The sequence below is a fragment of the Parus major genome, chromosome 9 (assembly GCF_001522545.3).
Source record: "Parus major isolate Abel chromosome 9, Parus_major1.1, whole genome shotgun sequence".
Classification (NCBI taxonomy): Eukaryota; Metazoa; Chordata; class Aves; order Passeriformes; family Paridae; genus Parus; species Parus major.
In genome coordinates, this window is record NC_031778.1 from 12,638,941 (window position 1) to 12,664,215 (window position 25,275).

A 25,275-nucleotide genomic window follows, 5' to 3' on the forward strand; every position below is an offset into this window, starting at 1 on the left:
GGCCAGACAGGCTGCTACTGGCCTTCCTGGCCACCTGGGTGCATGCCAGGTCCTCTTCAGCTGCTGTTTCATAATTGACCAAAAGCACAAAGAGAGGAAACACAGGAGGGGCCACAGCTGGGCACAGCTTGGCAGCAGGCAAGGGTTTGAGTGCTGGGCACGGCATCACTGCTCCCTGCACAGCCACACTCACCCCACTGAGCACTGCCAGTGGGATCAGTCTGTGTCCTTCTCCAGCCCCAGTGACTGGCAGCAACAGAACAGTGGGCAGCAAAAGGCAAAAGCAAATAAATGTTCATGTCCCAGAAAAGCAGTAGTTTAGCTACCAGGCTGGTTACAGTGTAATTACTTCTCATGTTTATTTGCTATTTTCACTTATTTACATGATTACTATCTGGCTTTACCAGGTTTTTATTACACCAAATATCTGTTCATCCCAGGATCATGAGGTGGTCCCTACAGTCAGGAGGACAGTGCCTGCCAGCAGCACAGCAATATCTGTGGTTAGTGCAGCTATGGATAAAAATAAAACCTGAATGCTACAGCCAGTAGAAATGGCTATTCAGAAATAAGGACTTTGTTTCACCTACAGCAAATACAAGTTTCATGCACAAGGCACTCAGGATTGCCCCATGTAGAAGAAGGACAGTCATGACATTATTGATGAAGGCTGCATCAAACTGAAGATCACAGGACATCTCTGGCCAGCCATGAGAGCACTGGGTGTGGAAAGTCATTAAGCGCAGTGGATGCTCATGTTTGGCTTTGTTCTTTTCTCAAAGGATAGTCCCCCTTCCAGTCTCTCTGGGCTTCTTTTTCAGCTTTTGGAAATTTCCCCTACTTTCTTCTGCTGGAAGATAGACGACTTTGTCCATGGCAGAAGCTGGACTGGTCACTGTTCACAGCCTGTCCATTCTCTGTGCACTTACCTCTGTGGCAGCAGAGATCAGGAGAAACAGGGTAGGATGGGTAAAGCAGGGATGTGGAGTCTGGACATAAGCAGCCAGGAGGCCACTAGAGAACTTACTAGACAAGAGTTTTGATATTGCCTTTCAAGAAATTCTTCTACAGGTCAGAAACCCAATATCCATCTAACAGTTCTTGGGAATCCTGGGTGGTTCAATATCAGTAACAATGGCAGAGATGTTCCAGTCTTAGACTGATCTTGTAAACCATGTTGATACTTTTTTGCTGGTTTCTGCCCCAAATTCCACCCCATCCACACAGACAGGGGCAGCTTCCAGCCCTACCCTACTCCCTGATGAGCATGTGTTGTTGGCACTTGCCCTGCAAAGAGGCAGGAAGAGGCATTCACATGGTAGCACAGCATGTTATCCAGACAGCAGCTTTTTTGAAGAGAAGGTGGCAGGGAAGAGGTGGCCTGGAAGTTCCTACTTGGACTGTGCTAGTCCAAGCCTTGTATCTGACATAAAACAAGCAGGGGAAGGACAGTAGCCATGAGTGAGTACTGTGTTATCTTTTTACCTGCCCCAGAGCACTGGGGTGTTTGCATCCCTTCAAGGGAGTCAATATATTCACTCCCCAGCCATTCTGTGTATGTTCTCCTCTCTTCTACTGGCACAATCTGAACAGCAGAATCCTTAAAAATCAAGTCTTTTCCCTGGAAAGTTGAAGAATCAAACATTTTGAATCCATTTCCATTGCTGCTATTTCCAAAGTAGACCTGAAAATAATGAAAAATTCTCAGCATTTTGCAAAATGAAGCACCACGTTCCTGTCATACAACATGAAAGATGACAGGAACCATTTTGTAGATGAAAAATTCATACACAATTGCAGAATCTCTCTTATGCGTTTGATTTTAGACGCTCCAGTAGATCAGATACAGAATTCTGCCACTGGCAATTACAAGAGCAGCATTTGTGATTTTGTGTTTTTAGTTACTATGCAGAAAAAGAGCTGTAGCTTTTAAAAAATTCTCCTGCCTCAATATAGTTATGCAATATAGGATTTGGCTGCCCAGGAGTTACAGACATGACTGAAGTCTAGCATGAAGATATTGCTTAGTCTTGATTTTGAACTAATTAACTTCAGGATGGAGAAGGAGGAACCTTGCTGTGGAAGCCAGGCACACTATGCCTGCATGGTTTACCATGTACATGGCTGCGGCATAAACAAATCCAGCAAAGTTCTATTGCATTCCAAGGAAAATTCCAGAATGGAAAAGCGTTAGCATGTACTCTGTTTCTCGTACAACTCAAAGTAAAACAGAAATGGGGGAAAGCCATGGGAAACCACCTTAGGCTCCAAGGAAATCACTGCTGCAACCAGTGGCTGGGCAAAAAGTTGAAATCCCTTGTGCACCAGGGTGGTTTTACTGGGTGAGTTACATGGGTTGTACTTTACCTTCTCTGTCACACTCCCAACAGGGCTGTGCACTGTGCACATGCTGCCAGTACCATGAGGCAGGATATGACAGCATGGTTCTGTTGTCTTTATTCTTGGACTGTGTAAAACTACATATAACTTCCCCAAAATTAAATGGATTATTAGTACCTGGGCTCTGTCCAGTAGTCCATATAGAGCAAAAACATTGACATCTGGGTGAACCATAACAGCCTGAGCTGGCACCTGAGCCAGGTGACAATTGGCAAACTGGGTGACTTCAGCACGGGCACCATTTGGACACAGTAACTGGAAATCACTGGACTTCAACTTTTGGGCCCAACTAGCAGTGTTTCTACCTGAAAAAAAAAGAAACTGGTCATTGTCAAGCAATGAATGCTTTAGAACAAGCAAAAATAATTGAATTATGATAAAGAGACATGTAAAACTAAGTACCATCTGTGTTCTCAAACACTGTCGAGTGCTTCACAAAGGCCACATCCCCAGAATCCTCTACCAGGCACCTAAAGAAGTCAAAGATAAAAGTGCTTTCAATTCAAAGTATCTTTATGTGAAACACATTTTTTTAATAAATCATAGGTTTAGAATGCAGTTTTTTTACAAGCATTCCTGCAAACAAATGTACTGGACTCAAAGTTAGTAAGAAAAAACAGAGAAATTTAGCATCTTGGATGGAAAGAAAAGGAACAAAATATAAAAAAAAAATATTCTGAATTAAAATTTCAAAAGTAGACTAGTATAGAAAAATATTATTAAAATCATGTGAAAAACAACAAAAAAGACCAGTATTAGATGACTTAAGAAACAGAAGATCTATTATGTGATATTCAGTGCAGCATTTGCAGCCCTCTACATTGGAGATCTCTAGTTAATCTAGCTGCAATTTTTAAGGGTATTGTTCCAGAAATAAGTCCAGTTTCTTCTAATTTTCTGAAGCAGAAATAGCCCAACATACCAAGGGACCCTAAGGCCACCTGCTCTCCTATGTAGCTTATTCTACAAGTGTTTTCAAGAAGCATTTCCTAAAACAAAATAATAAAACCAATGAAACAGATGGAAAGCTGTAACTGTGCCTAGATTATGCAGTGCAAAATACAAGGGAAAGTTATTACTGGTAACAGTTACCAAAAATACATATATTCAATTGCACCTAGTTTAACAACAACAGTTCTAATCAAAGGTGATAAGTCATGATGTGGCTGATACTGTCACACAGAGAACAAGGACTCAGTGGGGCTCTTTAGTGCATTTTCCCATCGGAAAAAGCTTTCCTAATAGATTTTTCACTACTCTGTGCAGTTTAATTTGCCCCAGGCAATGGGATATACACAAACTGAATGGCATCTCACACCTCTATCAAATTAGACTGAAGTCAGCCAGTGTTGAAGAAATCTGGAAATCTGAATTTTAAGTCCATCTCAATCACGTTCTTTCGAAATGATCACCTAAGTGTCACATATAGACCCACCTCTACCTTGTCGAAGACTGCAGTCCTCCATTTTTTCACCTAAATTCTACCCTTTTAAATACTTAAAACTTCTCACATTCACTCAATGAATTAAGCACCTTCTCTCTTTTTTTCTTTAAAAAAAAATGATCTCCACATAAAGTTTGACTGTATTGGCACTATTATCAAATGCACAATCTTAGAATTATGAGCAAGGCTCATGCAGACTCCAACAGCAGTTGTTGCTCATTCATTTGGTGATTGGGAGCTGGCTCTGTTAATCCATGAAGTACAGCAGAGGATCTGGAGTTTGGCTGCAAGGCGTGTACCCAGCTGAGCAGCTGGACTCAACTAAATAGATTTGCAAAAAGTAGTTATCCAAACCTAACACTTCCTTTTTTACCAGGCAGCTGCTGTTGAAGTCTCCTGCCCTGAAGGAAAAAGGTGGCTTTCTGCCAGCTGTTATGTGCACAATTACCTTCCAAGGTGAAGGTCAGGAAAAGGAAGTGCCCATTCCATATCTAAGAGTTTCACAGGTTTTGGGTATGGCCTCATGTGTACATGTACACTGTTGCACAAAGTATTTGTTCCATTTTATATTATTTTCCCTGCTCTATTTTTAACATACTTCGTTTTGAAGAGGATTTGGTAATTAAATATTGGCCATAGCTGTACAGAAATTGACCTTCAGCTACAGCCAGCAATGAATCAGAGTCGTGAAGACACACTCCAGGCTCTCTGTCACAAGCCTGTCACTCTCTGCAGGGACTTACAGCTCCCAGATCTCAGCTACTGGGTGCCTGCTTCCCTGCTGGAGCTCCCTGTGGATGACCTGCCCATCCAGAGTGGCAGACTCGCCGTCCCACTAGATTAAAGCAAGACTGGAGGCCAACAACAATCTGCTAGGTCCTCACAAGGTGGGTGCTCTGTGCACACAGGGGCTGGGCTGTTGGCCACCAGGCTGTCTGTAGGAAAGCTGGCAAAGGCTGTGATGTCAGCCAGAGTAATGCCTTATGCCATACCTGCACTGGTGAGGACATCTGGGGACACATTTCCCACCTCATTTATGGCACCTGTTGCAGCAACAATAACCTGTCTGCTGACTGGGAGGGAAACCAGGTGCTCCTTGCATTTTGGCAGGCTGACACAGTAAATCACAACCCTAGGTATCAGTTACCTGAAGGCTCCGCTGTAGCTGTAATAACGTTCTTGGCTGCTTGCACTGCATTTGTTGTTTCCATTCTCATCTCCAATACAGAGCTGACAGAGCTTTGCTGGGTAATTGTCCTGCTCAGCTGAGGGCACACAGCTGGCAGAGAAAAACTCACTTACAGCTGAGGAAAGACATAACCAATATAAGGAGTGAAAAGTGTGGGCTCTTCACAAAAAAATGGCAAATACAACATAATGAAGTTATAACCAATGCAGGTTTCAGTAGAAACACGAGTTACAGCTACCTTACTGGAATTCAAAAACTAGAACTTCTGAAATATTTTCAGAGCACTATTTAGCTGACTATGTAATGAAACCAAAGAGCTTTCTGGGAGATAGATAAGAAGTAGACAAGCAAAACTAGAATCTAGAGTTCCATGTTCATAAATCCTTTTCATATCGTGCTACACTGTTTCATTATCTAATGCAGTAAATACAATAAAAAAGTAAAAGTAAATGCAATAAAATCCTGGACAGGGAAACAGGTATGAATCATCAGTGCTTAGGATAATGGGGTGTGCTGGGGGAACAGTCAGGGAAGTGAAAGTTATCCTCTGACAGCTGTGGCAAGCTCTGAGCTCCCAGTTTTAAAAGGACATAGACAGTCTAGAGGAAGTACAGTGGAAGGACAGTAGGATGCTCAGAGGGCTGAAGCACAGCTTGCACTTACCAGGCTGAGAGCTGGACTTGGTTAGCCTGGAGATAAGACAATTAACAGTGTACTGCTATCTTAATCTACCTAGTGGGTTTTTCAGGAACACCAAACCAGATCTGACAGAGCCAGACAGTGGGATGCAGAGTGAAAGGATGAGAAGCAACAGACCAAAGTTATGAGAAGAAAAATTCTGATTAGATATAAGAAAAGAGATCCTTTGTACCCAGGATGGTCAAGTAGTTGGACAGGATCCAGAGAGGTTGTGTGTAATGTCTGTCCTAGGATTTACCCAAAACCTGCCTGGACACAGCCCTGAGCAATATGAACTACTAGACCTTTAAGCAGTCAGTTGCACTAGACAGCCTCAAACTGTCCCTTCCAAACTAAATGAGCCAATTTTTTTGTGATAAAGCAAAGGAATACTTTCATGTTAGATGTAACATTCTCAGACCCCTCCACTAGTCCACACTGGTGGCAAAGTTAAAATTTCAAATCATTGTATTAAAAACACAATACCCCTTCACAAACAGATATGATTAATATAGAGCTGTGAAATACCAAAATCACTTCCCTAATTAAAGTTTATCATTAGACTACTACTATCTTTTTGATATGTAATACTCTTGTCTTACCTTGAGGAATATTACAGTCTCTGTTCTTAATAATTCCCCTCTTAATTAGTATACCAATGGGAATATTCCATCCAGCATTTCTCCCCAGTCCTGTGTGGCAGGACTTCTTCCCTCTCAGGTCACTGATGGTGAACGCATTGGACGGATTTCGTTTCACTAACACCACAGCATAGTATGCATTGCTGCTGTCATTAGCTTGTGAAATAAAAAAACACAACACATTACAGCTTCCTTTATGCATTCCCACATCTTAGTGATCATCTCTGCATCCATTACATTTGTATGGTGGCAACTTCAATTGCACCAACAACCTGCCAGTCAGGCAGCATGGATGTACATGGAATTACTCTTCTACTGCCTCACACTGCTGCATTCAGCTCTGGTCTGTAAGCTGGTACTGCTACACACCTGAGCTGAATAATCTACAGACAAGATGATGAAAGTGTTCTTGTTCCCACCAGCTCTTATAAATACATCCCTCTGAAAAACAATGTTTGAGGCATGAGTAACTCAGCAAATCTGCTTCAAAAAGTTATTTTTATGTGAAAATTTCTAACCTGCATTAAAACTTCTATGAGTTTTTCAGCAATTTAAACTCCACCTTCGTGACACTGTAGACACAAGCCCTCTTTTAATCAGTGCTCTGAAGCAGCCATATTGACAGGAAGAATTTAATTCTAACTAGAATCTACTGTGCAATTTCTGTATTTTTGCTTCTCTTAAAAAAAAATTTGACTTTGTGAATACTAATTTTTTCCACTGATTTTTATTTTTTTTTTCAGAATTCAAGAAACAAATGAAGAGGTACAAGACTCAAAATTGCCAAAGACTCAGCCTGGTCCTGCAGCAGGACAGATGAAAGTAGCCTCACTGTAGAGGCTCATCTCATGTCCTCCTCTATCCATGAAGGTAATAATTCTTATTAATAATTCTTATTTCCTTTGAAAACAGATTTCCCAGCTGGACTGGGGACAAAGGACTGTGCTTTTAGTGCTGTTTTCAAACAACCTGGAAAAATGAAGTAAATATTTATGTTTCTGTATCTTCTTACCAGAGTAACTTTCTCCAGCAGCTGGTACAAGGCCGTATGTCTTCCCAGCTGTGTAAATATCAGCTCCACCTAGAACAACAGCATCACTTTCCTTTTTCTGAAAAATAAAATATTTTCTGTGAAAAATCCCAGCACATACTTTCCCTGCTACAATGATGACATCTTTATGGTCATACCTGTGGCACCTAGAAGGGCAAGGCTTACAGCAAAAGAGCATCACACTGCTAAAGAATACCTCTCAAAAGTGCATAAAGCATCATCAGTGAAACAGGGACAGGAGATTGCATACACAGGTTTGAGTTAGATGGAAAATAGTGCCCTCATCACAGCCAAAGATGAGCAGAGTTCAGACTCATCCAGACCATCTGAGCTGCAGACCATCTCCTTGAAATCCAGTGTTCCTACCTGTCACCAAAGTGAGTGCTCATATCTAACCCCACCTACCCAGCAGAGAGCAGCTTCTCTTCATTTGGTTTATGGCACAAGGATTGTAGCAGCCTACCTGGATCAGCTCCATGCACTCTTCCTTTGTCTTGGCTGAAATACACTGAATTGCTGGTTTCAAATTCCTTTTTCTAAAGGCAACAGCCATTTCACCACATTTCCAAATCTCCTCAGTGGATACAACACACCAGTTCAGGCTTTCTGGCATTGCTGCACAAAATTGAAAAGCAAATGCTACATTCACTTTCTTTGCAATAGACAACGAAAATTCACACTGCCCACTGTCACATGTGTCCCATTTATTACATTTATTGAAAATGTTTGCTTCTGTGTTGCTCCCCATCCCTCCAGCTCAGATTCACACCTGACCAGGAACCCTGATGAGTAATTATGTCCACACTGCAAAACTCTCCACAGCAAAGGAACAACAATTCCTACTCACCATTAAGCTATAATATGTTAGTTGAATGCAGCAAAAAAGCCACCCTGAAGACAAGCTTCCTCACATCTGGCAGTCACAGAGCAATGCCCAGAAGAGACAAATCAGGAAGGTGAGAGGCTTTGCCACAGTACAGATCAAATCTGGGAGGCCCAGCTGCCAGGATTTTGAGCTTCTTAAGGCAAAGATTCTTGCAACATGTGTTTCTGACTTTCCCATAATGTGCATCAAGTAATTTCTACTTTCTTCTGATAGCAGGAAAGATCACAATGCTTCAATAAAAAGCAACTGAGGGTTTCCTACAGCTTATGGAGGAAGTCCTTTGCTAGGAATCCATTCCTCCAATTTTACAGACTACCTGGGGATTTGTGCAGCAACATACTATTATTTCCCCTTGTCAGCAGGCAAGAAATGAAGTACCTGGTAGCAGATTAATGACTCTTATACACCAAGAAAGGGTAAAAAGTGCCTGCATCTTATAACAAAGTTGGCCAATTTGCACAGGAAAATGTTTTGCAATACAGTATTGTTTCCAGGTCAAAAAGTGACCTCTGCCCATGCTCAAAGATCAGACTGATATTTTGCCATAACACTCCAAGAGTGAGAAGAAAATAAAGCAGAATCAAGATGATCTGTGTTATCAGCTATCTTTACTTACTGTTGGGGTTGCAGCTCAGAGCTTGCATGGCACGAAGATACTCATCACCGAGCCATGCCTGGTAATTCTGAGCTGTGATTGCAACAAGCTCTGTGGTGGCATCTCGGAACAGAAGATTTTGGGCCCCGTAGACTGCAGAGTCAAACATCTGAAACTTGGCTCCCACCCCATTAAATCTTTGCTGTAATGTTAAAGAAGAAAGAAGCACCTGTCACACATTGCTCTATCTGGGATGTGTGACATCCCATACCCCTTCAAACCCCACAGAGCTGAAGGTGCTCGGATATCCCGTTTTCAGTTTGACTAGACAGCTGGGAGAACCTTTCTAAAACATAAAGGAGCAATGAAGAAATGGCCTCCTACTTGTCCCTGGTTTAGGAGCTGGAAGAGAACTGTCCCATCTGTGTCAGGCCGCACAACCACGGCCTGAGCGGGGACTCGGGCCAGGTGGCAGCTCCTCCACTCTGTCACATCGGCTCTTCTGCCATCGCGGCACAGCAGCTGGAAGTCCTGGGAGCGGAGCCGCCGGGCCCAGGAAGAAAGGCTTCTCCCTGCAATCAGACAGGATGTGCTTAAGGAACAGACATCAGGTGGGGCTGATGCTTCTGGCTCCAAGCCTGCTCTATGCCTCACTTGCACATGAGGAGCAGAACACACATCTCCTGAGCATCTTTATTTCTGACAGCACAGCATATCCTGTGCATCTTTGTGGTCCTTCAGTCCTGTAACATCTGTGAGACTGCACTGTGCTGTACTGGGGTCTGCAGCAGTATCAAGAGCATCCCTAGTATAGGATCACATACAGCATTCTTTGTTGTTTTTTTTCCCCTGGGTCAGACAGGTCCATTATATTAAAGCAATGTTATGCTCAAGGTAGTTTTCACATAGTGCCAGATAGGGCAGGTTAACGCTCTCCTAGTCTCCACTGAATTCCTTGGCAGACTGGAGCAATGTAACAGCCCAGGTCTATATAAAAAGAGTTTTCTGCTGTTGAAGGTGTCCTCTTTCCAGGAGTAGTTCAAGATTACGTCTTTCACCTTATGCAGAGACTGCCAAGCATTTTAAAAAATCTGTATCTCCTGGCACACACCTCAGAGGGTGCATCTGTTTTCACTATTCTAACATTTTTTTACTGATTCCTCAATTCAAAATACATCAAAGATTTGATATTATACTGTCATTACAAATACCGTATTTCAGACCTTGTAGCCCTTATTCAACAAGCTTCAGAATTACTCACCATCTGTATATTCAGACACTGTGCTGTGCTTCACAAAAGCGACCTCTCCAGCATTTTCAGCCAAACACCTAATAAACATAAATCCAACCACAAAGATGCATTATAAAACCTCTGTGCTCTGGCCACTGCTGGCTGACAGCCCGAGGGCTCTGTGCTCCGTTCCATCAGCCACAGACACTGACCTATTTCCTTGTGCTGAGAGTTTTGCTCAAGGCAGAGACTAGCGGCTGTTAGAGCATGAAGTAAACTGTCATTGTCATTTGGTGAGTATGAACAACATGTTCAGTGCTGCCTGGGACAAACACCGTGACCTTCTTTGTCCAACACAGCTCTGTGTCTAAGACAGTCACACAATCCTTTGGGGAATACGCAGGGAGGAGCAAGTGTTTCTCATAAGCAAATTCTGCCCTTGTTAATGCCATGACTTGGGGACTGGGAGCTGCAACACAGCACACAGATGGGAAGGAGGAAAATATATGTACTAAATATCCATTTGGTTTTAATATTCAGGTATTAATACCTGAAATAGTGGGTTAAGGATTACTTTTGATCAATCAGGTTAAAAGCATGGCTATCCTAACAAAACTGTAAATTTTCTAACAAGATCAACTGGAAGCTCTGTAGCTTCAGTTTCCTGTCAGTGAGGTCAGTGAGGTCTGAACATGATGACTATGAAGAGGGTACAGAAGTAAAAAAACTGACAGACATTATTTTTACCTGAAAGCCCCACTGTAGTCATAGTATTGCTCTTGGGAATTTCGTTCACATTTGTTCTGTCCTTCTGAGTCTCCTTTGCAGAGCTGACAGAGGGATTTGGGATAGTTCACACCATTTGCTCCAGGAATACAACTTGCATTGAAATACTCACTTACAGCTAAATGCAAAATTAGAATGAGGCATTTTTAGCAATGAATAAACAAGATCAATTTCATTTTAACACATCCACACAGTACATCTCTAAAAAGACCCAGAAGGCACAAGCTATTTTCTTCTTAAAAGACAGTTTCCAAGTTTAAAAAAATCACATCCCTGCATCTTCATCAGACCCACAGATCATACAAGGAGCATCAAAGTCAAAGAACAAAACAGCAGCTGAGTCACACATTTCTATGCACACACAGAGGGTCCCAAGACCATTGGGAGAGCATTGCAGAAGAGATCTTTGCCCTGTAACTCTTGCCTTTTGGAAGGTCACATCCCATTGCTGCCAGGTGCCCAGTGGCAGTGAGGTAACCCACTGGCACGTCCCAGCCCGCAGTCCTGTTGATGCCGGTGTGACAGGAGCGCACACCCTTCAGGCTGTTGATGGTGATGTTGGAGCTCTTCTTTACCACAGCCACAGCAAAATAAGCAGTTCCAATCTCTGCAGCACAGGAAGAAAGAGGAGCAACCTAAGTAGCCCCACAGCAGCACTACAGTGACATACACTGAATTTTGGACTCTTGTGCCTGCCCTACCCACAGGGGAGTCACTGTGCTCACATCCTTGCTGACTGTGAATCAATGTATCCCGTAATTCTTGCAATGTAAATTGTCTTAGTCCACAGGCAATCTGCTCTAACTTTGGAGGTCACTCTCTTTGAAAGTGAGGTTCCTTTCAGGGAGAAGTTTTCTATGACTCTAAATATATTTGGATAGAATTGAAAGCAATATAATTTACTCCCCAGGTGATCTTAATTTTCAGAGCCAACTGATGTCTCTGGAGTATCACAGCTGATTTCATTCTCTTTGTTTTACAGTTTAATATAACTCAGTGTCAAGAGCTGAGGGTTTAAAGTGATCATAAGGTCATTCAATCTGACTTTATTTGGATCAGAAATCATTAAATTTCTTCCACTCTTCTCTGATTTAAGCTCATAACCTGACTAATGGAGGTAGTCAGCCTCTGGATCCTGAGGCCCATTTGGTTTTGAGAAGCCAAAGTACAGCTCCCTCCCCAGAGTCAGGATGTGTTTAATGGGCTGGGGGGCTGCTGCAGATGATCCAAGATCCCATGGACTGACCCCAGCAGTCACTTCTGAGGATGCCTTTGGCCAGGTAACACTAAGACCCAGCTACAAAACAAATTCAGCTCCATCTCACAAGAGAGTGATGGGACATCACTGCCAGCAAACTGCTTCCAGAGCTCTCCCTTCCCTTGCATCTTAGGGAGGGCATCATCCAGCTCTGAACTACATAAACATGTTGAAACTGAGCCCTAGTCAGGGTCACAAGTCACCATTGAATTAGTCTCTGCCTTGAAAGGAGCTCAAAGATTAAGGTCACCCAGACAAGAAGCAGAATCTAGTACTTCCTTTCTTCCAGCAGGTAAATCATTAGTAAAAACAAAATCTAATTATTCTAATATATAGGGCTGAGAGACAAACCTAGTGATTTATGCTTAGCAATTCAATGATCTGAAAAATATGGAATAGGGAACACAGAAAGCAGACAGGCAGTAAAAGAACAAATAAAAATAACCCAAAAAATTTATTACAGGAACAGCTGCTCTAACCCAAATGCTTCAGAACAGACTCAGCCACAGCTCTGTGTCTCCTGTTTCCCCAAAGAATCTGTTACAGGCAGGAGCAACCAAGAGGGAACCTGACCACTACCCACTGTTTAGAGTCTTCAAGAAGACTCCAAATAAAATGTAAACAGTATATATAAGCTTTTTCTTATGCATTTTAAGTAATCTAAAAGGTATTTAGTCAGAATATACCTTGATCATATACTTCCCCAACCACAGGTTTCAGACCATGCTCCCTTCCAGCCTGGAAAATCAAACGGCCATCCAGGGTCACTGCATCTGCCAAGTCATCCTGTGCAGACACAAGGGCAGAATACAGGTTAAAGCTTTAATTACCAGTAGTTATCAACAATCTGAGTACCCATGCATTTAGAAGAGCCCCTTAGTTAATATGCATTTGTGTTTTCTATTTTCCAGTTATTTTAAGGGCACACAAATTTCTGAACAACTCTTACCAAGAGAGATTTTAGACCTTCAAAACTGCCTTCCTTGCAAAAGCAACGTGGAAACCAGCCCTGCACAATGACAGCTTCACTAGTCTTAATAGTTCAAAGGAACCTTAGAAATTGATGCTGCAGCTCCCTGCAGGATCTTAAAGCCCAGCAATCTGAAGTTTCACTCACGTCTGTAGCTAGTGCCCCAAAGCTTGAAGATTTAAATGAAGTAGATACATTTTTAAATGATACACAGACAGTTCAAAATAATATTGTTTGGGGCTACAAAATCTGAATGCCAAAGTGCACTCCAAAGCACCCTGAAAACCTGCTGCCTTATAGCTCAGCACAATCCAGACATGCATTTTGTGAGCAGGGGAGCAGGTGGCAGTGGGTTTCTGAGAAGGAGGAAGGTATCTAAAAAGACTGTTCAAACTGGGAATACAAATGTGAGGTATCCACTTTGTGGAAAGTGTCCAACACCATCACATATTTTCTGGTGACTGTAACACCAAGCTTGCTGGGATCCTGCTACAGCAGCAGGATTGCTCTGGATAGCACAGGAGGGGGTTCCCCCAGCAGCAAGGCCAGGAGAACTGCAGTACACACCCCTGGCAGCAGAATCTGCTCCCACTGTGTACTGAACCCATGGGAGCCAGGAGAGGGCTTTTCATACAGAGATACTGCCGAGAAAAAAATCAGCAGTGTGACATTTCACATTTCTAAGCTGATTCCAACTTCTTAGCAGTTTGCTTAACCTCTGGTTTGGCCCTGGAGGGGGTCATTTAGTTTCTTCATCCCTTGGGAGCTTGCAAAGCACTGGTCAGGGCAGGGCTGGGACTGCCTAGCACACCACAGCAACTTCCCACAGGCTGAACCACGTAAAAGAGCTTGAAGGTTTTTTAAGGGATCATGTGAGAGCACAGCTAATATGTCAATGTTGACATCTAAACCAGATTTGAAGCTGCCATGTAGTTTTAAATATTTCACTTGTTTGGCTTGAAGGAGAAAAAAGATGTTTTTCATTAATTAGCTGAAACAACAGATGTCCTGAGAATTGCTTCTTATGAATGAGCTGAACAAATCCAAGGGAACCTGAAGTGGACTTGGGGCTGGGAGATATTTGCATCTTAAAGAACAGACACAATCTTTCTGCATAACTAGATGTGATATTCCACTGGTGAGGGCCAGAGCACAGGACAGTGTAGGAATCAAATGCAACCTGTGGTTTAAGAGGAGAGAGGGAGAGGAGAGGAGGTGGGACTTAGAAGGCTCTTACCCTCAGAGAGAATAAAGTGAGCTTCTAGAATTGGTGAACGGAAAGTAGAGCAGATAAAATGGAAAGGGGTGGCCACAGAAACCATGAGGTACATTACATGGCCAGAAAGCTGAACCTTTGAACTTTGTTCAGACTCAGAGCCTCTGATAAATAGCTGTTGTAAAAATAGCACAAGACAAAAAAGGTTGTATTTAACATGAATTAGATTTCAGGCTACAGATCTCTCCTTTAAATAACACACAATTGTTGCTGAGGTGACATATCAACAGTAGTGTGGACATTTTTTTTTTCCCAGCATGCATTTGCCAATAAATTTAGCAAAAGCAAGGGACTTACCTACAATTTTTTAGTAAGTATACATGTGATGGTAATACTCTCTTCATAATTTTCAGAGGAAGTTTATTTCTATGTGCCACAACATTTGAGAATTTCCTACATAAGCATTTTAAAGGCCTGCTGAAAATCAGCTCTGGTCACATTAAATATTGTCATGTTCCCTAGTTAAATATTTAGGTATTTCTTAATTTTTACACACCTTCAATCAAAAAGGTTTTTCCTTTATCCATGTGCTAACACATTCACAGGTCTAAGTCCAAGTTATGCAGTGTTACAAAACAGCATCTGCCTCTTCAGCCACTATGTCTTGCTCCCTTCTTGGCCTCAAAGATCAGAGTTCAGTGCAGATGCCAACTCAGAGGTTCTACACAGTCCTACACAGAGTAAGCCAGCTTGAATATTTAGTAGATTATTAGCACAAGGGGGAAAAAAACAAAGGAGATCTAAAGGTCAAAGTCTTGTCTGAAGCCTCACAGTGAAAATTCATTTGATCAGAAAGCAACTTATTCATGCTGTCTGCCTGCCTGCTATTTCCAATGGCTTGCAAATGCAATTCTGTGAGCTCTGTATTTCAGAAGCACACACTCATCAGCCCTTTATATAATCTGCATTGCAGAGTCTAACAGGTCCCTCTGTGCAATGCAGCAATCAGCCAAGTGGTTTGGGGAAGATCTGACATTAGAATGTCCTGTCTAACCTCAAGGTAAGATCCACATCTGTATTGGTATCTGCTCTCAGCATTCTTCAATAGAGTCTTGACACCCTTGCTCAAGAACAGTATTTATCAAAAGGCAATGAGGTAGTCTTAGGAGTCAGACAACCATTCTGCTTCATTGACAAAAATTACAAGATATCAGTTTTTGAAATCTGTTTCTTTTTTCTAGCCACACAATCATCTGTCTCATCTCCCTTCAAGCTATTCCTTCAGATCTCCTTTCCTTGCTCTGAATCTCTTGTCCTTGACAGGCTGCACCTCCACAAAAACCTGGTTCTTGGGCAGATCTACAAAGAACATTATTTATTAACACAGCCAGCCAGTCTTCCCTTCCCCCACGTTCTGCCAGTGATGACAACCATGATTACCTGCCTCCACACTTCTTCCAACATCCACTTTTTAGCTCCTACCTCCTCCAAAAGAGGGAATTATTTTGCATACATCATTTTGTAAATTCCCATGTTCGCAGTCTTTAAAACCTTCCCCAGAGGCACGCTCTTTTGGGAAGCTGAGCACACTCTTGGCAGCTAAATTAATACAGCTTAATACAGAGGTTTGCCCTTTTCTCTCCCCACTTGCTGCTTTGCCTCTCTTGTACCCAGTACTGGGAGATTTGATTTGATTACAGTCAGCTCATCTGTTTATACAGCAATTTCCATAACAGGAGCCTGAAATGGAAGTTTGATCCAGAGTTTATTGAAATACTACTTAGAGGCTAAGCAGCACAGCTTTAACTACTGTCTGCATCTTGTAGCTCCATCCCTTCTTAAATATCTGCTAAATAAATCTGACACAATTCCCAAATCAAAGATTACTATTTGGGTGGAAATGTTTAAGACCTTAGCTGTGTTCCTAATGACTGGCCATATGTGAGCAGTCAAACAGATGACATGGGGCCATTCTGCCGTTCAAGTTCATATGTATACTTCTGGGCCTTTTTTAAAAAAGATATGCCTTGATTTGTCAGAGCCACAAATGCCAGGAATCAGAGGGTGAGCTGCCTGGATGGCCACACACTCACCACAGAACTGTGCACCTTGCCAGGGGGTTACTATTAGGCACATGGAGAAATTAAACTAACGACACTGGTGTGACTCACAGCTCACCTTGATCATCTGGGTACAGTTCGCAGCTGATCCCCCTGCTGTACACTCCAGAGGGGGAAGGATGCCAGCCTCACTAAAGGCCTTGCTCATGCCATTACACTTGGAAAGTTCTTGCTCAGACACTGTGCACCACCGGATACGCTCCAGGGCGAGAGCTGCAAACACAATACCAAGAGAAAATATTACAAAACACATCAGAGCCTTTGTAACAGAACTTACCATTTAGAGAAAACTTTCATTCTGCTTCTCCCCCCAAACAGAAAAAAATCAGGGCTCACTTCACTGTGAGTCCTTAGAAAGGATGCCCACTTTCATTCCAATTCACATGAATACTGAAGTTTTTTTGGACTGACCACAAGATCAGACTCAGATACTGAAATCCGATGGCATTTGTTTCTGACATAAGAAATACCGTGGAATAAGTCAGGGAATCCAGACTCTTCTAAACACCTTGCAGAATACACCATCTTAATCAAATTAAAAGCATGCAAAATTATTATTTAAATTATATGCTACAAAACCAAAGAGACTGTCCAAAGACAAATCTTGTCTTGAGTATTGCTGGTTAGTATCTGGAGTCCTGAACCAGCCCTTATTGGTCTGAATTAAAAAAGCAACCTTAGGTGCTCAAAAGCCTTGCCACCAGGCTTATTATGAAAACTAGAAAAGTAAACTTGGGTCTTCAAAACAGTCTTTCATAAGAGATCATAACCACAGTCAGGAAAAGGGGAGGGCAGAGCCATGAATGAAAAGACTCAAGTTGAGTAGTGGAGATTTCCATCAATTAGCAAAGAAAGGTGCCTTTCAGTGGCCCCAAACGTCACCCTCCTAAGTGCCAAAGCTGCAAACACTCGGTTGTTTTGTAGGGAGATGTCATCGTGCGCAGACAGTGCGGTGAAATGGAAACGCAAGCGTGGGTTACACTGACAAACAGTCACGGTCATCTTCCTAAGCAGGGACACAACATTCCACTGCTTGTCTACAATTTCCATTTTTAAGCTGGAGTGTGCTGTAAACCATTTATCATGTGGTTTTCTAAGACCTCTAACTGGCCCTCTACTTCCCCCCCAGTGCCACACAGCTGAGATGCCACATGTTACTGTGCAAGTTAAAAATGACTCCACTGGTGCCTGATAGTGCTCCGTGCACATCTTCTGACTTAGTGGCTGCAGACTAAACAAGCCTGTTGATGCCAAAAGATCCAATATTGAAACAGTGGGTTTGGCTTGCTGCTCCTCTGTGACACAGAGCCAACTCTAGTGCTGTCAACAAATATTAAGTCAGACTTGGAAAGTTTACAGGAAGCTTTCATGGCAGCATATGCCAGTAGAGGGAGAAACAACTGCCCACCTCTGAGTTGCAGGAATTCTGAGAACCAAGAGGGTTGGGAGAAAGGCACAACAGGTCATGGCAAAAATGCACCTCACAGAAACTTAATGTTTGTACTACTGCATCTGTCAGGCTTAAATTTTCACCATTAATTCCTTAGGACTAGAAGAAAAATCCCATTTTTCATTTTAGGGTTTACCTTTTATAAACATAAGCAAATAGAAATTAAACTTGGGAGTCAGCATCTCAGTGTGTATGTATGGCAAGTACCATTTTTCAGCTTCAGCATTCTGATTTTAGATATAGACATACAGGGGGTAAAGCATGAACTGCACAAAAAATCATTAGCTGTACACCTGAAACATAAAGTTCATTTAGCTCTGTATTTCAGCCAAAGTAGTGAAACAGCATGAATCTGTTGGTTTTTTCCTCACTCATCAAAATCAAGTCTTTATTGGTCCCTTTCCAAATTGCTGAATTTTGTTGTTAGAGGAGTTAGATCTGGGCAATATCCTGGCTCCTTCCTTACAAGTGAAATGGGCCTGAGCACAGGCAAGGACTGCAGTTAGCTTCTCTCCCTACTGCCAGGGAAAAACAGCTTAAAACATCAGGTTAGTGTCTGAACCCAAGGTTACTCTCAATTTTGGCCCTTCTTTATATCAGTAGATATATATATATAAAGCTTGAAATGGCAGAAGCTGGCAACTTCCATTTGAAATATGCTCAGAGTCCTACCACCCTAAACTATCACTAACATCCCAATAACTCCTTAAAGTAGTGGTATCACATTGTGTAACATTAAATGGCTATTAATACAGCTACTATTATAGTATCAAGGACTTTCATCAGAAAAAAAAAGGGGAAAAAAAATAATTAACTAGGACCATTTATTTTCTGAAGAACTGAAGAGTGCTTCAGAAACAGCACCTACACCTCTGGTGAAATTAAAAGCACTCGCCAGTACAATTTGGGAGTGACAGGAGAAAGCCAACATGTTGCATAGAGTATGAGAAATTAAATAAAGAAATTATTTCTATTTTTACAAATTAAGTGTCATATAACTTCATTGTTGTGAAAAACAGACACAACTGAACCAGAAATTGATTCAGTGCTGAGGAAATACAACATTTGACACCAATGAGTTAAGATACGTACATGGTGTTCAATACAGCCTTTTCTACTGCTTTTCTATTACTTCCTTCTGTTTATTTTCCTGCAATATGAGCTCTGAAGCAGCTCTCGTTTCCTTCTGCTCGCTCACATCACACTGAGTTCCCATGCCACAGCAAAAGCTTTTGGAGGACACTTACCAGCATGAAAGAAGAGCAGGCAGAAAACATTTCTGGAGCTCTTCATGGTGAAAATGTTGGAATCTGTGATTTTTTTCAGCCTTCAGAACTCCCAGAGATCAAGGCCCCTGCCAGAGTGCTCTCTCCAGCCTGGTCTTAGGTGGAAATCAGTTGCATTCAATTGCCGATGAACTTTTTTCAACAATCTGCCCTGTTTACCTCGGCACACGCCACCTCATAGTGACTACTGCAAAAGAAAGTGTGTCTCTCTTCACTCTGCCTCTACACTTGGAAAAAAACATCAGACCTGGAAATTGCAAAATATCTGAGGCACCAATGAGGTCGCTACTGCCTTGGCACCACCCACAGACTCATTCAACAAACTGCTACACACGGGCACGCAAGGGTGGGGCAGGGCTGTGGAACCACATCCTCACTCTCAGATCTATGAATTCCCCATATGGGGCTCAGGAAGCAGAAGGAGATTCAAGGTAAGCAGTTTATCTGGCAGAGTAGACAGTCACTTGATGCCACATTCTCAGCATTGTCACAAATTGCATAAAGCCATCATCAGAAGCCCAGGCTCTTCCAACAGTAAAGTCTGTACACTCTACAGGTGGTACAGCACATGCTAAGTGCACGTTTCCTGAAATTTAATAGCAATTGCTATAAAAGAGCTATATCATTCTGACTTATTTTAAGGTTTAAAAGAAGGCCCAGGAAGGATTCTCTCCCAGAAAGAATCAAAACTGCTGACAGGAGCTCTGTTAAAAGCTGCTGTGAATTTTAGTATAACTTTCACAGAGCAACCCTCATTTGTGCTGGACTTTTATTCATTTCTTATTAGTCAATGAACTGCAGCTGCCTGTAACACTTTGTTTAGATAAAAGCCATTGAGTCGTGCTCAGAAACAGAAGGGCTGTGTTGTGTGAGTCCTCACACCCAGAGAGCATGAGCCACACAGCATTGTGCATCCCCCAAGAGCCTGTAGGGCCGGGAGTGCGGCAGGATGCCTCCAGCACTCATCGGCTGCCTGACTGCCGGTTGGCAGGATGCTAGCTCTAACCCTGACTAGCACCTGTAAGACAACAGCTGAGTCAATTAACTGCTATTTCAGGTTTAGAATTACAGAAAATAGGGAATGATCCCTCCAGATCTTCTTCCCAAACAAAACCTTATGGCTGAACTCTGATTCTTGGCTCCCTAAACCATGTGAATTAATTGCCCCTTAAGTGTTAAAGAATAACCTGGCATCACTGGAGTATTTCCAAGTGTTTTCAAGGACCCACTGCTAAGATCCTTCCTGTGCCCCTCCTACTGGCTAGATTAGCATCTGAAGCCCTCTCTCCCTCATGTTTGCAGAAGGGCTTACATTCATATACAGATGACAAGACTGACAGTCCTAGCACCAGTTGCTTTAGACTGATAGTAAGACACGAATCTGGTGCCAGGGCTCTCCTGTGGTTCTGATCCTCAGTGGGAATGGTTCAGAAGGCAGAGGAGCAGCCTTTTGGTACAGATCTATTCCAAACACAACACCCTCTAAACAATCACACAAGCAGAGTTTGTGAGAATTTAGATAATTTTTCTATTTCATTCTTATCTCTATGAGTGTCTGTGCTTTAAGGAAATATTAAATTTCTTAACCTAGTTTTCAGCACAATTTAGCAAAAATGCCAACAAGGAAATAATATAACTTACAATAATAATAGAGGGTAACAAGTACTTTATAAAGCATATGTCTGTATAACAATTACAAATAGTTGAGTTATTAGGCAAGAAGAAACCCACAATGTCTTCACTGGGCCAGCCAAAGAGTGGTAATGCATCAGCACGATGCCATTTGGATTTCCTAATTACTCTAGTTTTTAAATTAGAAGTCTTTAGCAAAGTACACGTATTGTAAAATATAACTCTAAAATACAGAAAAGTGTACCCAAGAATCAAAGATATATCAGCACCTGATGCTGGAAAAATGAGACCCAGAGAAACACTAAGTAATGTAAAACCCTGCCAATTACACAAAATAAGACAACAAGGAGCATCAAGGCTCTCAGAATCAACTTTTCTGCCAGTGCACAAAGGTAACACAGGAAACAAACAAAATTAAAAATGCAAAGCAAATACTCGAGTCCTTTGGGTTTTCTTGGTCTTGACTTGTTGTCACTCCTGCATGACAACTGTGCAAGGTAACTGCTGTGGGCTTCAGTGTGAGTGGAGTGTTTGGTGATACCTGGCTACTATACAAGTGCCTGGGGGCAAAGTTCAGTGACAGCTACTCAGACACTCCAACATATGAAAGAGCAATTCCTCACAGACCTACTCAGCTGAACAGGGCTCTTTCTGACAAGTTAAAAAAGAGGTAAAAAGAAGTGTATAGAATACAGATCTCAGATGTGTTTGCAGATCTGACAGAAATTCATATCCTCCTATTTTTTTAGAGTTGCTCTTTTAAGATGTTTCACAAGACACCTCAAACAGTCCCTTTCAAAGAGGGAGAAAACAGTGTACTTCTAGCTGCCTTAAAAATTTATGACATTATTTATCAAAAGCTGCATCAATCCAGTACACCATGCACTTTCAAAGGCAGGAATTCTCAGAAAGGCAGCACACCTGATTTCCCAGATCTTGAAAACCAGAAACTCTTTTGAGGCATGCACTAGCAGCCTTAAATTCCTCTAAGTGGCATTAACGTCCCATGTAACAACAGCAATAATTGTGTCACAAGTTTAAACCTGCTTTTAATGCAGTACCTTCAGTAGCCCCAGTGTGGCCACCAGCGTTTCTCTAACACCTGATTTTCATTTACAGTCTCAGTCAATTATTTTAAAGTGCTACAACACCTGTATTTATCATAATTAAAAACACACTTGACAAATATATTGTACAATAAAGTTTATTAGCTGTTCTCCTCTTTCTAACAAATGGAATGGATAATTGTGTTGATAATTCTTTACAAACCAAAGCTGATTTGGCTGAGTGACTGCCCCATGACTGCTGTAAGTACATCCCTCTCAAAAACAATCAGCTGCAAACAAGCAATGGCAGGTACCAAATAATACGGGAATTAGAGAATTTCGTTATTGAAGATTTTGGTACAACGTATTCATAACATTCAGCACAGAAGTTTGTGCATTGCAAATGGAGATCTTGTGCCTGTGCAATCCAAGACAAACACATACAGAAAAAAAATATATTGTTGACTCCGAATTCTCCCTTTGGTTAAGACATGCATGTTACAAAGGGGACAGGGAAAGACAAACACCCAGAATTGCGTAGAAAAGAGGAGAACCCGCATGTATTTTTTTTCTTGTACTAATATTCCCTGGACTTCATGCCCAGCCATCACAGCCCATTTGATTTTTCCATGATTAAGGAAGGTAAATTCGAATTTGGTTTTTTATTTTTATTCAAAACAAAAAGCTAGGAGTAGGTGGTAAAAGAAAAATATATATTTTTTATATATATATTTATACGTGTGCGCAACTATGTAAAGAAAATAATTCCCATAGTTACAGAGTTTAGTTAAAGAAAGTTTAATATATATATATTTATTATAACAAAATAGGCAGTTATTGTGGGTAAAATATTCATTAAAATCTGACCCCTAAGAACACACACATTTTTAGGCTATGAATCATTCTCTCACTGCCCTAATGACCATCTCTGCAGCTGTTTTCTGAATTACTGCCAATGGAAATTTGGCATTCCTCTGAAAAATACAAGGTTTCCTAGCACCTAAACATATTTTTAGGCTCAAAAAGTATGATGACCATTATCTATAAAGAATTTCTGTAACGCACTATAAATAGTGTTTCATGAGGAAGATTAAAAACATTACACATCTTTGTCCCTAGCAATTTTATTGGCAAAAAATGAAAAAATAGATTATAAGAATATCCGTATGAAATTATGAAAATGAGTATCCCTTTAGGAGTAGTAATGGGACTTAATGAAAATGCTAACTCAAAATTGGAAAGTTTCTTTCTAACTGCCTGGAAAGAAAAAAAGATACCGTGACAATTGGACTGAACTCAGAAAATAAAACCTGAAATTGATTGCCCTGACCAAACCATGCTATTAAAGTTAAGCGTGCAAAGTTACTCATAATTTACAACTTCCTTGAATACAACTTTTCTTTCAATTGTTATGAAATTTTAAAAGAATGTCTATAAAGCTTTTTTTTGAAAAATCTTTGAAAGTTACTTTCCCTTAAACATTAAGGAATTTTTACCAAGCAATTCCCTCCCACCCCCACCCTAAACTAATAGCTGGTCAGGCCATTCCACTGTTATGGTTGAAAAATGGCAAACCAACAACACACAATACAAATTATTTAAACTAAGAGAGACATCAAATGTAAAGCATTATGGGAACTGCAGAATGTGATGGTTAGGGTATGAACCACGCTGGAAAGAACTAGAGGCAGGCTCCACTGGAAGGGCTTAAGAGTCGTCAGATGTCGTAGGTGATGTCAGTTAGAAAATGAAAAATAAAAATCTGTTTTCATAATTTTTCCTTTGCTGGAACCCAGATGTAAGGACCAGACTGCTCCTCTATGATCTGTTTCACTTGGTTGTAGATTTCTTCCAGAGTGTCTCCCTGGACAATAGCTGCAAAACAAAATGTGGCAATCAGCAATCATCCCTCCTCATTCCGTGCAGAAACCAGGCTGCTCCACACCAAGCTGCTCCTTCCCCTCAGAGTGGCAGGAGGATTTGTGATTGCTGAAGGAACAGACACCTATGTACAGCCCTGGTTTCTGTGCTGGTACTGCAGGACACACAAAGCACTTCCTTGGGAACAGAAAGTGGCTTCCACTGTCCTACAAAGTATTTACATACAACTGATGAGTTTTTTAACCTTTTCCTAGCCACATGTTCCAATTTGCCTGAGTCAATTCACATCCTCCAGTATTCTTTTTGGCCCAGCTTTCATTTGTATTTCCAGCACAAAGCAAGACAGTGTTTTGCAGGGCTGTGTCCTCACAGGCTGGTGAACTCCTCAGCTTGATCCTGAAGCTACACAGCAAGGCTGGCTGACCTTGACAGGTTACCTAGCTCTACCTTTGCTTTTGGCTTAAAAGTCATGGAGTTTTTGTCCAGACAACAGATTCAAGTTTTATAGACAAGAGGCTTCCTTATACAGTTAAAAGTGCAATTGATACTCTTTTCCTATTGTGTTAGCTGATGTATTTTTGCCAAGGCTAGAAATTAATTAGAAATGAGCCAATATGGATGTGTTCTGACATATCAGAATGAAGTATGGTCTGGTGAAAATGAAGTTTGAGCTGTTCTTACCAACACTTCAGCCTGGAAGAGCAATCATTGAGACAGCAACTTCTTTTTAATTAGTGTCACAATCTCAGTGTCAATAATCCAAGAAGTAAAATATAGCATGAAGGACAGTTTTGGAGGCAGGTCAGACTCACTCTTCTGTGCATTAATAGAGTACTGGTACTTCTGGGCTTGGCTTTTATGCAAATTAGTTCTCTTTTATTCCTACCATTCCATTCTTATCTCTTAAAACCCTTCTCCCCATCTGCAGCCCAAAGCTGCACTGTCTGTGGAAGGAGGCTGCTCCATTGTTATAGGCCAAATATAATGTTCACAGCACAAAAGTGCATTAGAAAGAATTAGAAATGTCTTTGCAAGGCAAATAGGCCATGAGCTTCAGCATCTTCTCCCCAGCTAAATTAAACCACACCTCTTCCAAACCTCAGTAACCTCAAAGCTGAAGAAGGATGTGCTTTTCATGTGCTTCAGTGTAAAGTTTAAGTCTGTGGAAGCAGAACCTGCTAATGAAGTTGGTTTCAGTTACCACACATGATGTGGTATTTTCCAGCAGATTAGGGAGCACTCACAACTTTCTGTTTTACCACCTAACTCACATGGGTGGCAGCCTCCAAACTGTAACTGGGATCTGTAATGGTTTCAAGTATCTTAAACAGATTCAGAAAAGAATTTCTGGCTTGAACAAGATTATCAAGGAGAGAAGTCTGACCATTTTCCTTTGTCAACAAGCCTTATACTCTGGAAAAAAATCATGGACCTAAACACTTGAGCACTCACCAAGTCTTTTAGGTTTTTGAAACATCATAATTTATGTCCCTTAATTCCTTGGAAAAGTGTCCT

At 41.5% G+C, this 25,275-nt stretch overlaps 2 protein-coding genes across 14 annotated transcripts in view; both read right to left on the reverse strand.

The window, feature by feature from the left end:
- Nucleotides 1–334: 334 nt before the first annotated feature.
- Nucleotides 335–19,457, reverse strand: MELTF (melanotransferrin). Its single transcript, XM_015637625.3, has 15 exons — nucleotides 19,163–19,457; nucleotides 16,524–16,678; nucleotides 12,846–12,945; nucleotides 11,326–11,508; nucleotides 10,863–11,019; nucleotides 10,146–10,213; nucleotides 9,269–9,456; nucleotides 8,906–9,086; nucleotides 7,867–8,018; nucleotides 7,365–7,461; nucleotides 6,314–6,508; nucleotides 4,992–5,148; nucleotides 2,803–2,870; nucleotides 2,518–2,705; nucleotides 335–1,684 (listed from the first exon to the last, which is right to left on the reverse strand). Exons 1-15 carry the CDS (start codon nucleotides 19,206–19,208, stop codon nucleotides 1,406–1,408), a joined length of 2,214 nt encoding a protein of 737 aa, XP_015493111.1. The 5' UTR covers nucleotides 19,209–19,457; the 3' UTR covers nucleotides 335–1,405.
- Nucleotides 19,458–22,021: 2,564 nt separating this feature from the next.
- Nucleotides 22,022–25,275, reverse strand: part of DLG1 (discs large MAGUK scaffold protein 1) — a 123,772-nt gene continuing 120,518 nt past the window's right edge. For all 13 annotated transcript variants that reach the window (XM_015637619.3, XM_015637613.3, XM_015637616.3 and 10 more), the window contains one exon: nucleotides 22,022–23,754. In XM_015637619.3, the coding sequence (XP_015493105.1) occupies nucleotides 23,648–23,754 (107 nt within the window). In that variant the 3' untranslated portion in view covers nucleotides 22,022–23,647. The remainder of the gene's footprint in view (nucleotides 23,755–25,275) is intronic.